This window comes from Spermophilus citellus (assembly GCF_964194105.1).
Source record: "Spermophilus citellus genome assembly, chromosome: 14".
Classification (NCBI taxonomy): Eukaryota; Metazoa; Chordata; class Mammalia; order Rodentia; family Sciuridae; genus Spermophilus; species Spermophilus citellus.
This window is the reverse complement of record NC_138194.1, coordinates 34,007,003-34,021,835: the sequence shown is the minus strand read 5'-3', so window position 1 is coordinate 34,021,835 and position 14,833 is coordinate 34,007,003. Positions and strand designations below refer to the sequence as shown.

Genomic DNA, 14,833 nt, shown 5'->3' with positions numbered 1-14,833 from the left:
AGAACTAAATTGAATAGAAGTGGTGAGAGAGGGCATCCCTGTCTTGTTCCAGATTTTAGAGGGAATGCCTTCAGTTTTTCTCCATTCAGAATGATGCTAGCCTGAGGCTTAGCGTATATAGCTTTTACAATGTTGAGGTAAGTTCCTGTTATCCCTAGTTTTTCTAGTGTTTTGAACATAAAGGGATGCTGTACTTTGTCGAATGCTTTTTCTGCATCTATCGAGATGATCATGTGGTTCTTATCGTTAAGACTATTGATGTGGTGAATAACATTCATTGACTTCCGTATATTGAACCAGCCTTGCATCCCAGCGATGAATCCTACTTGATCATGGTGCACAATTTTTTTGATATGCTTTTGTATTCGATTCACCAGGATTGTATTGAGGATTTTTGCATCTAGGTTCATTAGAGATATTGGTCTGTAGTTTTCTTTCTTTGAAGTGTCTTTGTCTGGTTTCAGGATCAGGGTGATGTTGGCCTCATAGAATGAATTTGGAAGAGCTCCTTCTTTTTCTATTTCTTGAAATAACTTGAAAAGTATTGGTATTAATTCTTCTTTGAAGGTTTTGTAGAACTCCGCTGTATACCCATCCGGTCCTGGGCTTTTCTTGGTTGGTAGTCTTTTGATGGCTTCTTCTATTTCCTCCTTTGTTATTGGTCTGTTTAAATTGTGTGTATCTTCCTGACTCAATCTGGGCAAATCATATGACTTAAGAAATTTATCGATATCTTCACTATCTTCTATTTTATTGGAATATAGGGTTTCAAAATAATTCCTAATTATCTTCTGTATTTCTGAAGTGTCTGTTGTGATATTGCCTTTTTCATTCCATATGTTAGTAATTTGAGTTCTCTCTCTTCTTCTCTTCGTTAGCATGGCTAAGGGTCTGTCGTTCTTATTTATTTTTTCTTAGAACCAATTTTAAGTTTTATCAATTTTTTGAATGGTTTTTTTTTGTTTCAATTTCGTTGATTTCCACTCTGATTTTTAAATATTTCTTGCCTTCTATTACATTTGCTGTTGTTTTGCTCTTCCTTTTGTAGGGTTTTGATATGAAGTATGAGTTCATTTATTTGTTGGTTTTTTCTTTTCTTGAGGAATGACCACCAGGCGATGAATTTCCCTCTTAAACTGCTTTCATTGTGTCCCATAGATTCCGATATGTTGTGTCTGTATTTTCATTTATCTCTAAGAATTTTTTGATTTCCTCCTTTATGTCTTCTGTAACCCATTGATCATTCAGTAACATATTGTTCATTTTCCCGGTGATGCAGGAGTTTTCCTTCCTTCTTGTATCATTAATTTCCAGTTTCATTCCATTATGATCAGATAAGATGCATGGTATTATCTCCACACCTTTATATTTACTAAAGGTTGCCCTATGGCATAATATATTGTCTATCTTTGAGAAGGATCCATGTGCTCCTGAGAAGAATGTGTATCCACTTGATGATGGTTGATATATTCTATGTATGTCAGTTAAGTCTAGGTTATTGATTGTGTTATTGTGTTCTATAGTTTCTTTATTCAGCTTTTGTCTGGAGGATCTGTCCAATGGAGAGAGTGGTGTGTTGAAGTCACCCATAATTATTGTGTTGTGGTCTATTTGACTCTTGAACTTGAGGAGAGTTTGTTTTATGAATGTTGCAGCACCATTGTTTGGTGCATACATATTGATAATTGTTATGTCTTGTTGGTGGATTGTTCCTTTTAACAGTATATAGTGTTCTTCTTTATCCCTTTTGATTAACTTAGGTTTGAAGTTGATTTTATTTTATATGAGTATGGCCACTCCTGCTTGCTTCCGAGGACCATGTTGTGTGATTTTTCCCAGCCTTTCACCTTCAGCCTTTGTATGTCTTTTCCTATCATATGAGTCTCCTGAAGGCAGCATATTGTTGGATTTGTTTTTTTAATCCAGGTTACTAGCCTATGTCTCTTGATGGTGAATTTAAGCCATTAACGTTTAAGGTTACTATTGTTATATGGTTTGTACCTCCAGTCATGCTTATTTATTTATTTTAATATGGCTAGTTTTTCCTCTTTGGTTATTTTTTTTCCCCTTTACTGAGTTACCTCCCACTGTTAGTTTTGGGTGCTGTTTTTCCATTCCTCTTCTTGTAGTGTTTTGCTCAAAATGCCTTGCAGTGCTGGTTTTCTGGCTGCAAATTCTTTTAACTTTTGTTTATCGTGAAATATTTTAATTTCATTGTCAAATCTGAAGCTTAATTTTGCTGGATACAATATTCTTGATTGGAATCCATTATTTTTCAGTGTTTGAAATACGTTGTTCCAGGATCTTCTCGCTTTCAATGTCTGTGATGAAAAATCAGCCGTTAACCTAATTGGTTTATCCTGAATGTAATCTGCCTCCTTTCTCTTGTAGCTTTTAATATTCTCTCCTTGTTCTCTGTGTTGGATATCTTCATAATTATGTGTCTTGGAGTTGGTCTATTACGGTTTTGTATGTTTTGGGTCCTGTAGGCTTCATTCAATAGATTGTTCATTCCTTTGGTTTGAACCTCTACACCTTCTTCTATCCTAATGACACTCAAGTTTGGTTTTTTTATGACATCCCATATCTCTTGGATGGATTGCTTGTGATTTCTTAGCATCCTTTCTGTGTTGACTATATTCTTTTCAAGTTGATAAACTTTGTCTTCATTATCTGATGTTCTGACTTCTATTTGATCTAGTCTATTTGTAATATTCTCGTTTGAGTTTTTAATTTGGTTTATGGTTTCCTGCATTTCTAGGATTATTGTTTGATTTTTAAAAAAAAATCTCTATCTCCTGGTAGAGCTCATTCTTTCCCATTTGAATTTGCTTATGTAATTCGTTTTCAAAGCACACTTTCATTGTTTGGACTTGCTGTCTAATGTCTTCTCTAAGATTTCGTTCCATCTGAGTTAGGTATGCCTTGAGTTCTTTCTCTGTCCATTCTTCTGATGCCTCTAGGTTCTCCTGTGTATTTAAGTTGTCCTGCATTGTTTGTAATCATTTTTTCCCTTGTTTTTACATGGTGCCCACGTTACTTTCCAACTCTGTTTGCTGTGTTTCTGTTTTCTCCTTTAAATTTGTTTTGGTTTTTATAGTTCCAATATCTCTCCTTTGTGTTGGGAGACAATGTTTAGAGATGTTGGTTTTAATTGTGATTTAAGGTAAATTCATTAGTTTCATTTAAGGCCTACAGATTTTGATGGCATATAGAGAATTGAGGTTTGAATTTAGGATTTTATGTTAAGGTCGGGCGATTTGATGGTATGGAGGTTAGTATATGTTAGCTTCTTTTGGGGGTTGCTCAAATGCAGGCGGATATTAACAAGAGAATAGACAGGAGTACTTGGGGGTAGTTAAGGGCTTAGGCGGACTATAGACCGACTCGTAGTATTCATCTATTTGCATTTAGTAAATTATACATATTCTGGGTGTTCATGCTTAAGAGTAAAGATGGGGAAAGGGTAAGGAAGCAAACCAAGAAAGAGAGAGGGAGAGAAGAAAGAAAAAGAATAGAAAAGAAAAAGAAATGATAAAAAAATAATAAAATGCAGTAAAATAAAAATTACAATTAAAAAAATAATTAAAAAAAGAAAAATTAAAATTAAAAAATTAAAAAAAAGAAGGCACTGTTAGGCTTCTATTTTCTTCGCTTCCAGTAGGTGGTGCTGTGCCTTCTGGGCCAAGATTTTGCCCTCCGGCTGTAGGATTGGAAAGAATCCGTGTGAGGCCGTTTCCTCCTCCCCACCCTGGTGTCTCTCAAAACCTGTTAGCTTAGGTTTATTTCTGGTCTCTAGTCTCCTCGCTTTTCCTGCCAGACAGGCCTTCCCCAGTGTGATACCTCTCTGCAATTCAAGCTACACTCTGGGCCTGCAGTTTCCTGGATGTGAAGCGAGGCTATTGGGAACCGTCCCCTTATTGTTTTGATTCCCTCCGATACCCACTCCTCCGAGAGCTGGCGAGACAGGTTTCGTTTTCCCTGCTGGTGGGAGGGGGGAGTTGGAGGTCAGGTGCCTTTACCTTTCCCCACGCCTCTATTCACGCTCACTCTGATATTCACACCCCTGGAAAGCCAGGGAGTGATTTTATGCTATTTCTCCGCTGTGTGTGAGGAGGGCTAAATGCCACACACCTGTTCTATCGCTGAACTTGTTTCAGTCTGTTGGAAACTGGCGATGGTGACGTCAGCTCTCCAAGATGGTGGCCGCTGGCTTCCTCGGTGGGTTGTCTGGTGTGGAGGACAGACCTGGACTGAATCTCTACCCCGTCTCAAACCCAGAACTCAGCCTGGAGCACAGTGAGGGCACAGTTGGCAGGACCCCACAGAATCTGAAGCACCGTTTCTCTGTGTTGCTGGCATGCCGTTTCTTGGCGCACTGCAGTTTCTGGCTGCGGGGCGGGCCGCTGATCTATCATCCAGAATCTCCGGGTGTACAGTTCACTCGCAATTGAGCCCCAGTAATTGATCCTCGGGTGCTGGAAATCCTTCCTCTAGGTTTCGGTGCACCCCAATTTTGCTGGAAATTCCTAACATGATAGCTTTTGGCCGTTCTAACTCGTTATTCACCTGCACAGTGACGCGGTACACGGGGGTGATGCACTCTATTTGCTGCCATCTTCCCCATCCCTTGCTCTTTCGTTTTTAACTTCTATCATCAGATTTTGATTTTTGAGTTAGCTTGTGTATTTATTTATTTATTTTTGGTAATTGAACCCAGGGGTGCTTAACCACTGAGCCACACCTCCAATCCTTTTTTAAATATTTCATTTAGAGACTGGGCATTGCTGAATTGCTAAGTGCCTCACTAAGTTGCTGAGAATGGCTTTGAACTTGCCATCCTTCTGCCTCAGCCTCCCGAGCCACTGGCATTACAGACGTGGGCCATTGTGCCTTGGGTAGTTTGACATTTTTTATATGAACCTTAGAGTCATCTTTTAATTAGTGTTAGCTAAATCCACTTATATTTATTGCAACCAATAAGTTTGATCATATAACTTACTTTCTGATGTTTTTGGTTTTTTTTTTGCTTCCTCGATATTTATTTTCATTTTACATGGACTATGCTTCATTTACTTCATCCTTATTGGTGCTTTAGAAGATTTATATTATCTTTATAATTCAGCCTATAGGTTTTTCAAAAACCTTCCTCACATATATTTCTAATTTTCTCAATGTCAACAATGAAACTAACTTATGATTTTCTGGCATATAAAACGAAGTCTTTAATATCCACAAGTATATTCTGATCTTGTTTCCTTCCTTTCCTTTCTTTCTTCCCCCTGTTTTTCTTCTCTTCATTTTTTTTCTAATTTCCTTCAGAAAACATTTATTGTATATTTTTGGGAGATTTATGCCTTCATATAAATTTGAAAGCTATAAATAAGCTTTAATACACTATAAACTGAAATCTCATTTCTTTGGAAACACAGAACCTTACCAGGATCTGAAAAAAATCTCCTCATCCATGATTGTTTTGGTAATAGGAGATAAAGATTTTGAGGTTGATTTATATTGTTTTATAGAAAGGAGTTTTGTTTGCTTCTTTTTTATATCATCCTATTTCCCTTTTATTATTAAGATGTTGTTTTTCACCCCGGTGCAGTGACTTATGCCTGTAATCCGAGCAGCTCAGGACCTGAGGCAGGAGGATTGCAAGTTCACAGCCAGTCTCAGCAATGTAGGATGGATCTAAACAGTTTAGTAAGACCTTGTCTCAAAAAAAAAAAAAAAAAAAAAAAAAAAGGCCGGGGGCGGGGGGGATTAGAGATTTAGAGATGTGGCACAGTGGTTAAACACCCCTGGTTCAATCACTGGTACCAAAATAAGATGTTTTCACTTTGGCTATTTCATTTCTATATTTGGAATACTGTTGCTTTAAGTTTGTTGATTTTAAAAAAAATCCTAATCTTAGAGATTTATTCTTTTAATTGGTATGTCTAAATTACTTTTATCATAATAAATCTATTTCATCTTATTTAATTGAATTTGTGATTCAGGTAATGTTTTATTAAGCAACCTGAACTTCAATGATGTTATACACCTCCAGTATATATAGTTTACATGTATATGTGTATATATTTCTGAATATTTTTATTTTTAATTTTTCAGCGCTTAAGGCAGCCTTCTCCTGTAGTTCCTGCTCTTCAGAACAAAATTACAAGCAAACTCCAACGACCTCCTTCGGTTGACAGCATCATAAGTTCCTTTATTCATGTATATGCTTTTTGTTTTTGCTTGTTAATCTTCATTTACTTATTTTGAATTGAGGTATTGGATGAGATTTTCTTATTTATATTTTGGTAGGTTAAATTTTTTTAGATCTGAAATATAGGCAGTATCTCCATTAATCTGTCTGTTGCTGCAGTTTATATTTGGCTCCCGGAAGTTGAGTATTTTTGACAAACTATAGTTTAGCAAAAGGTTTTGTCCAGGCTCTTCAAGAAGGTCCTTTCTTTGAAAAATTACCTTCTAGCTGCTATTGTCATGCTTATGAAGTCCCTTATATTTTATACTGAGTTATAATCAAAAGAGAACCAGGAAAATCTTTTAGAAGGGTTGATCTTTGAACTAATGCTTGAAGAATGAGTAGGAATTTGCCATCAAGAGAAACAGGGTGAAAGACCTTTAGCATGCACAAATTGGCTAGATGGAAGACAGGACAGACATGTGGAGAATACACTGTGGTTTGGTCTATATTTATGATGCTTTGTGATAAGGCAACAGAGAGGGTAGAGAACAACAGATTTAGGGTATTGGAGAATACTGAGATTTAGACTTTATGCCATAGGCTTATGGATTCCAAATAGCCCAATTACCCAAATAGGCAAAGAAGCGTTTTAGAGAAACATTTTCCTAAATTCCATCCTCTGAGAATCTTGATTCAGTTGGTTTGTGGTACAAAATGCATGGAAATTCATTGCAGTATTAAGCAGGAGAATGACATGGCCACTTTAGTTTTGTATAATATTATCAGGCAGTAAAGACTGTAAACTTGGAGACAAGTTGAGATGCTTTTGTAGAAGTCCAGATGTGAGACTTTGAGGACTTAAAGGCATTGGTACAAAGAACTGAGAAGGGTGGGGGTAACACCCTTTATATGAAGACATATAAACAGTGGTATTTCTCTCTGTCTCTCTTTTTTTTTTTTTTTTTTTTTTTTTGGTACTGGGATTGAACCTGTAGGTGCTTAACCACTGAGCCACATCCCCAGCTCTTTTTTTTTTTTTTTTTTTTAGTATTTTATTTAGACAGGGTCTCGCCAAGTTGCTTAGGGCCTTGTTGAGTTGCTGAGGCTGGCTTTGAATTCTTGATCCTCCTGCCTCAGCTGCCCAAGTCACTGGAATTACAGGCATACATCACCACACCCAGCAAAAAGTGGTATTTCTTGACCGAGTGTATGGTAGGTAGGAGTCAATGGTAACTTTAAAGCTTCTGGTAAAGGTTACATAGAGTAGGGGGTTGAAAATATGAGCTGTGGCTGAGGAAAGAGTTTTGAACTAAATTTTGGAAAGTTTTGGAAATCATTAACGTATTGTTGCTTAGCAAATTAGTATGATCCTCTAAGATGAATGTATAGAAGAAGTAAAAAGGGCTGAGAATGGAACACTGGGGAATTTAAAGTGTTTGAGAAACAGAGAAAAGAATAGACACAGAAAAGGTAAGAGAAAGTGGCAATGGTATCAGTTGCTACTGGCCAAAAATAAGGACTTAAAATAGTCACTAAGCCAGGCATGGTGGCGCATGCTTGTAATCCCATCCACTCAGGAGGCTGAGGCAGGAGAATTGAGAGTTCAAAGCCAGCTTCAGCAAAATTGAGTCACTAAGCAACTCAGTGAGATTCTGTCTCTAAATAAAATACAAAATAGGACTCGGGATGTGGCCCTGTAGTTGAATGCCCATAAGTTCAATCTCTGGTACCGAAAAATCAAACTAAACCAAAATAAAAAACCCCACCAAGGTGTCATTTGGGGACCACTTTGTGACTCTGGCAAGGGCAGTGCTGCTGGAGTAATAGGGTATAGAACAAAAATAATAGTAGTTGGGTGTTGAGGAGTAAATAACAGTAAGAAAGTAGACCCTGGAAGTATGCATTTATTATTCCTTAAAGAAACCTGCCTGTGAAGGGAAGGAGAGAATGGACAGTAGATAGTGAAGAAAGGTTAGGTAAGAATTTTTTTAAAGAAGAGGTAAGTTTTATGCATAGACTGAGAAGAAGAAGTTGGAAAAAAGAAGATAATTGAAAGCTGGAGTCAATCAGATTTAGAGTATAGATGAAGGGATTATCTTTTAATAGAGGCATAGATCCTTCTATTGTTACAAGAAGAAAGTTGAGACACAGTTGTGGGCAATTTTTATAGGTAGGAGAGAGTGTGGAGTTGGGTTCCTTTACATATAGGTAAAATTACTCCTTTTAAGCATTTGAGTAGAGGAGATATAATGACATGTTTGCCATTGTTATTGAACAGGAAAGTTCCATGTCCAGGGCACAGTCTCCTCCAGTACCTGCCAGGAAAAATCAGCTCCGTGCAGAAGGTAAATTTTGAACCTGTATTCTACTCCTAGAGTGTATTCCCCCCCCACACACTTTTTATTTTGATGTGATTATAGACTTGTAGAAAGTTGCAAGAATAGTATAGAGAGGTGCTGTGTGCCTTTCCAGTTGGTTCCCCCAGAGTTAACATCTTATGTGGTAACCTTGGTACTCTCTATATGAGACCTTCACTGATTTCACTAGTTTTTACTTGTATTTGTGTGAATGTGATTTTAGGCTTGGTAGGTTTTATTTGTGTAACCATGACTGCAATTTGGTTTCAGAACTGTTCCATCACTACAAAAGAACTCCTTTGTTCTTCCTCTCTATAGTTATGCTGCCCATCCCCAAGTATCTCTCTTAGCATGAAATTCCTATATTATCAAAAAATGGGTTCTATGGTCTTGATGATGTTCCTAAACGTGATCCATGTATTTATAAAACAATTCTTTCATAAGAATTTCTCTCTGTGCTTTTTAGTGTATTATAAGTTAGGCTGTGTTTTAGTGCTTTATCTTTTGTTCTTATTCTTGCCTTGTGTTTTACTTGGGAATTTGCAGAGGAGAAAAAAAATGTAATTATGGAATTATCAGAAATGAGAAAACAGCTTCGTAGTGAAGAGAGGCGTTTACAAGGGCAGTTGCTACACATGGACAGTGATGATGAAATCCATATAAGGTACATTTAGAATTGCGTTTTTTGTTTCTTGAGTTCTTTTATCTGTGTCACTTATCTAGTGATTTTATAATTTTAGAACATGACTACCTCATTTTGCATTCTTACTTTCCCTTTTTTAGTCTTATGCGAAACTAGGTGTAGAAATTTAGTCCTTAAGGGAATACTGATATTGGAGTAGAAAATTTCAGAATTGGAATAATCACTGAAAATCCCATTGTATTTTTTTATATTTTTTAAATTTATTTTTTATTCTAACTTGTTATATATGACAGAAGAATGCATTACAATTCATAATACACATATAGAACACAATTTTTCATGTCTCTGGTTTTATAAAGTACCATTTTAGAACTGTGTTTTACATCTTCCTTCAATAATGTAATGCTTTCTGGAATACTTATGTTCTAGTAAAATCACAAAAAGGTTTCCAAACATCTCTGAGCATTTTTACCAGAAGGAGTTATAAATTTTCAAAGCAGTGTTCTTCAAATTGTAAGTTGTAATATTTTAATAGGTTCTGAAGTCAACATAGTGGGTAATTTATTACTCTTTTTTTTTAAGTAAACTTTGTATTTTGGAATAATTTAAGGTTATAGAAAAGTTGTAAACACAGTACAGTTTTTGTACACCCTTCATCCAGCTTTCCCTGTTGTTGACATCTTATATTACCAGGGTGCATTTGTCACAACTAAGAAGGTGACATTGAAATGTTACTGCTAATGAAATTTTTGGATTTCTCCTATTTCCCCATTAATGTCCTTCTTCTGTTCCAGGGTCCAGTAGAAGGTTCTGCATCACATTTAGTTGTCAGGTCTTTCAGTCTCCTCTGGCCTGGGACAATTTCTCAGTCTGGTTTTCATGACTTTGAAAGTCTATAGAAGTATTGGTCAGGGAACCAGTCTGGATTTGTCTGATGTTTTCTGATGATTATAATGAGTGAAGTCCTATTTTCCCATTAAATCCTAAGAGTGGACCATGATATCACATGCCATCCATGCTAATATTAACCATCATTAAGGTAGTGTTTTCCAGGTTTCTCCACTGGAAGGTTATGAAGAGGGGGAAGAGTTAAGCTCTATCTAATAGAAGGGAGTTATCCACATATCTTATTTAAAATTCTTCAGTAAGAAATATTTCTCTTTTTTTCATTATTTAGTTATTCAATTACTTATATCTCTGTTGTCTCATATATATTTATTTTGTACTTTGGGGTATAATCCAATATTACATTATTTATTTTGTTGCTCCTATTATTCCAGCTTTGGCTATTGGAAACTCTTTTAGATTGGCTCCTATGTCTCTTTTATCTTTGACTCGTCCCCATCCTTTTTTTTTTTTCTTTTTTGTACCAGGGTTGTGTGTAACCATGCCTGGCCATCCTTTTGTTTGTGATACTTTGTTTCTTTCTGGTACTTCAAGATACTCCTGAATCATCTTCTGTTTTCCCTGCCCCAGTTCTAAAATCAGCCATTTCTCCAAGAAGCTCTAGTTGTTTTGGGAGAATAGTATTTAGAAACAAACCTCTGGTCCCTGGGTGTGCTTGTTAATAAGGTGCCATTGCTTCTAAGCCCTCTTAGTGAACAGAGCTAGATGATATGTATACTTAGTCATAAACTTATCTTGAACTGTTCCTGATTCTCTCTTTGTATATGAAGTACATACTGATGTCTGAGTCTAATCTGGTATGTGGTGTGATTTTAATATAGCATGTTAACTTACTCAGTCATGCTTTGCATTTTTATTTTTTGATGTGATAAATGTCTTAACTATGGCAACATTTTTCATCTTCAAAACATCTGCATTTAATTCAGTATAGTTAATTATTGACATTTTATTCATTTTTATTAATAAATTGAAGTCTGCTCTCTTCTGGAAAACCACTGTGATTCAAGAAAGAGAATGAGGCAGACTTTCAGTTTTCTCTTTTGAAAATTATACATTATTATTTTTACCCTGTGAGTTTCTAGTGAAGAATAAATAAATGTATGTTTTTGAAAGTACTTTGTGATCTCAGTCCTAAATTTAAAAAAAAATAGAATTTTTATCTTTTAAATAAGAGCTGGTTAAATACATTTACTTTGGTATAATTTTATTATGTATCACATTTAGAGTCACCTTAAGGTTGGTTCTTTAATTTCATAAATATCTTCACAAAAATAAATCTCTTTTTAATTAATTCATAATTATCAAGCTCTATTTTGTGCCTGGCACAAAACAGATCTGATGTAGCTCACATGCAAATATGATTTAAAACCTAATTCATAACTTATCAGCCTATTTAACTCTTAGCTTTATGGAAATTAGGCATCCAATTTTGGATATTTATTTTACTGAATCTCCATAGAGTTCCTGTCACCCTATGTGAGTATTAGAGGCCTGTGTCAGCCTTGATGGGGTTATTTTATGGACCTAGGAAATGCCAGAAAGGAAACTCTATGAGTAGGATCACTGCTATGAAGAATCCAGATATTCCTATCTAGGGGCTCAGGAAAGATTTAATGATAAAGAAATGAAGAACAGAGTTTAACTAAGCCTTATATTATGTCTGTAGCTTGGTGCTGCATTTTCAAAAAGAGTACCTACCTAGTGCTGAGGGAAGCAGCAGTAAATATTTGGTTTTTTATTTTTTGAACTAAACTTACCATTCCTCATCCCTATCCTTTCTTATCCTAACTCCCCAAAGCTATAGCAGAAAACTTATTTTTTTTTAAAAAATGGTATTTTTTAAATACCTTTATTTTGTTTGTTTGTTTTATCATTTATTTATTTTTATGTGGTGCCTCATACATGCTAGGCAAGTGCTGTATCACTGACCCACAACAACCCCAGCCACAGAAAAGTTCTTCCTAAGGTTTCTGCTTATTATTAATTTCCTAGGTACCACAGGAATAGAATATTAATTGACTAATTTAAATATTAAGTTCCCTGGTAACATTGCATAAAATCAGAGTTGGAGGGCTGGGGTTGTGGCTCAGTGGTATGAGCGCTTGCCTCACACATATGAGGCACTGGATTTGATCCTCAGCACCACGTAAAAATAAATAAAGGTATTGCGCCCATCCATCTACAACTAAAAATCAATGTTGGGGACTTTGCACAATAGTCTTTATATTGAGCAGCACATTAATATTATAGTTCTTTGTGAAATTTTTACTTTGGGCTGAGGTTATATTTATAAGCCAGGTACTATGCTAGGTACTTTACATGATATCTCTTAATTCTTCTGCTGATAACATGATTATATTGGATACATATTACCTTTGTTTTAAAGATAATGAAATTAAGGTCAAACTGCCAATAAGTAGAAGAGCTGGTCTTTGAATCTATGTCTCTGACCTCAAATATTGTGGTCTCACGAACATTTAAGGCAAAGCTGAATCATTCCACTCTTCTAAATTTGAATGTGAGCATTTTGAAAGATTATAATGACCTTATATGCCCTATTTTTTTTAAAAATATAAGAATTGAAATAACAGAGCTGTTAATTTTTATAATATACTGTAGCCCCCATCCAGTGTGGGCTACTGAACCGAGGTCATATTTGGGGCGACACAAAATGACCATGCAGACACGGAATACCTTTTCTGGGCGTCAGGATGGCTTCCCCATCTCTCAGCCTCAAGCTCCCACAAAGCGGGGCAAGAGAAAAAAACGGGAGGCTGGTGAGAGAGGGGGAATGGTCTGAGGCTCAGCTTTTATTTCTGGAGGGAGCTAATCCATGGAACATTCTATTCAAAAAAGGGCAGAAGGGTAGGATCACAACAAACAGGTGGGTGTAATCCAACTCATCAGGTGACGCCCACTCACAGAGCTACACCTTTCTTATCTGAGTAGAGGTAAAGTCCACTTACACTGCAGGATGCAGTGCCAGTCCAGGACCTCTTTACTCAGGACTTAAAGGTGTATACATAGCTCCTGTCCAGGGCGGCTCCTGAACAATATACTGTGGTGAAAGATGCCAAATTTATTTTATAGTGAATTTAGTTTTTCTTCCAATAAAATACATTTATCATATTTTGTCATTTGTCTGCAGGAAAAGGAATCCCATGGATATATTTGATATGGCTAGACATCGGGTACAAGCTCCTGTCAGAAGACAGTCACCTAAGGGCTTAGATGCTGCCACTTTTCAGAATATTCATGATTTTAATGAGCTGAAAGATAGAGGTAAGTACCTATTATTCCTTTAAAGATACAGCAAGAGTATTCTACCATATTCAGGAATCTTTAAAGATGTTTGTACTCTGTGTTTTTAGGTAAAATATCACTTATAATGCATGTTTTAAATTATGATTAATAAAATTTAGATATACTCTAGGTCTTCAATTTACCAGTGTGGTAGATGAAACTTCAATTTGGCTAAACATTTTCTTTTGGAGAGTGTATCACTGTAAAAGCCTCAGTGTATGGGGGAGATTATATAGACTAGTATGAAGAATGGAACTTGGCATTTAGTGGAGGATGGATAGCTGAAGATGAGTTAATGAGAAAGGCTGAGGAGGAGAAGCCAGACCAATTAGAGGAAAAGCAAGAGAATGCAGGATCCTGAAAATAGAATAGAGTAAGTGGATCATCAAGGGGAAGGGATCCAGTGAGAAGAATGTCAGCAAGTTGTCAGTTGAATCACAGGCATTGCTGACTACGAGCAGGGAAATGATGGGATTAGAAGCTGATTAACTTTGGCTTGAGGATTGACTCGGGCGGTAGGCCTAAAACCACCATGGGAGAGAAAGCAAAGGCTGTACGAGCTGCAGAACTTGGTAGGATTTAGTAAGAAAAGCTTTTGCAGAAAAAACTTAGGGTACAAGAAAAGCAAGAAATCATCAACAGAGCAGCAGCCCTGAGTAGGCAGGAGGAAATCAAGGACATTTAAGGGATAAGAGTTGATAAAATATTTGATGTACCCTTTTAGGGGGAATGGGAGAAAAATATTAGTAGGGAAGCAGGATTGTATGAGGAGCCAAAATCTATGTTGTATGTGAGTTTTATTCTTTTTTTTTTTTTTTGAGCATTCAATAGAGCAGGTGTTATAGCAGAGAAGCCAAATTTATGAGATGTGTGGTCATCCAACAATATCAGATAAGCTAGAATTTAAATTTTTCTTATTATTAGTGCATTATAATTATACATAACATTGTGGAATTCATTCTAAATATTTGTACATGCTCTTATTTTTAAAAGGAAGATGCATTGATTATAGCAAATACATATGGAGATATAGGAAGAGGGAGAAATCACTTTAGTTAAGCCATACTATTAACATTTTGGATGTAGTCTTTCTGAGCATAATTAAAACAAAAAAAGTAAGACCAAAACAGATCATATAATTTTCTCTTTTCACTTAAGTAGACTTATATATCATCAATGACATATGCTATAGTTTTTTTTTTTTACTTTAATGCTATCATTTATTGATTACTTACTGTCTGCTAGGCATTGTATTAAGCCATTTGGTTTCACAGTTTAGCCTAGGAACCTGTGACATCAGAGCTGTTTTTATTATAAACCAAGCCATTTTTTTCTCTCCATTTTCACTCTATTCTGTGCATATGAGTTTTCCAGAAGCTACATGATAAATGATGACATTTGTATTCTTGTGTATTTTTATGTTACAAAAACTAC

The 14,833-nt window shown here is 36.0% G+C and overlaps 1 protein-coding gene across 13 annotated transcripts in view; it reads left to right on the top strand.

Annotated features, from left to right (window-relative positions):
• CSPP1 (centrosome and spindle pole associated protein 1) overlaps positions 1 to 14,833 on the top strand; it is a 152,768-nt gene that overhangs the window by 112,645 nt on the left and 25,290 nt on the right. For all 13 annotated transcript variants that reach the window (XM_081266447.1, XM_081266454.1, XM_081266444.1 and 10 more), the window contains 4 exons: positions 6,112 to 6,216; positions 8,469 to 8,535; positions 9,094 to 9,211; positions 13,245 to 13,378. In XM_081266447.1, coding sequence (XP_081122573.1) covers positions 6,112 to 6,216; positions 8,469 to 8,535; positions 9,094 to 9,211; positions 13,245 to 13,378 — 424 coding nt within the window. The remainder of the gene's footprint in view (positions 1 to 6,111; positions 6,217 to 8,468; positions 8,536 to 9,093; positions 9,212 to 13,244; positions 13,379 to 14,833) is intronic.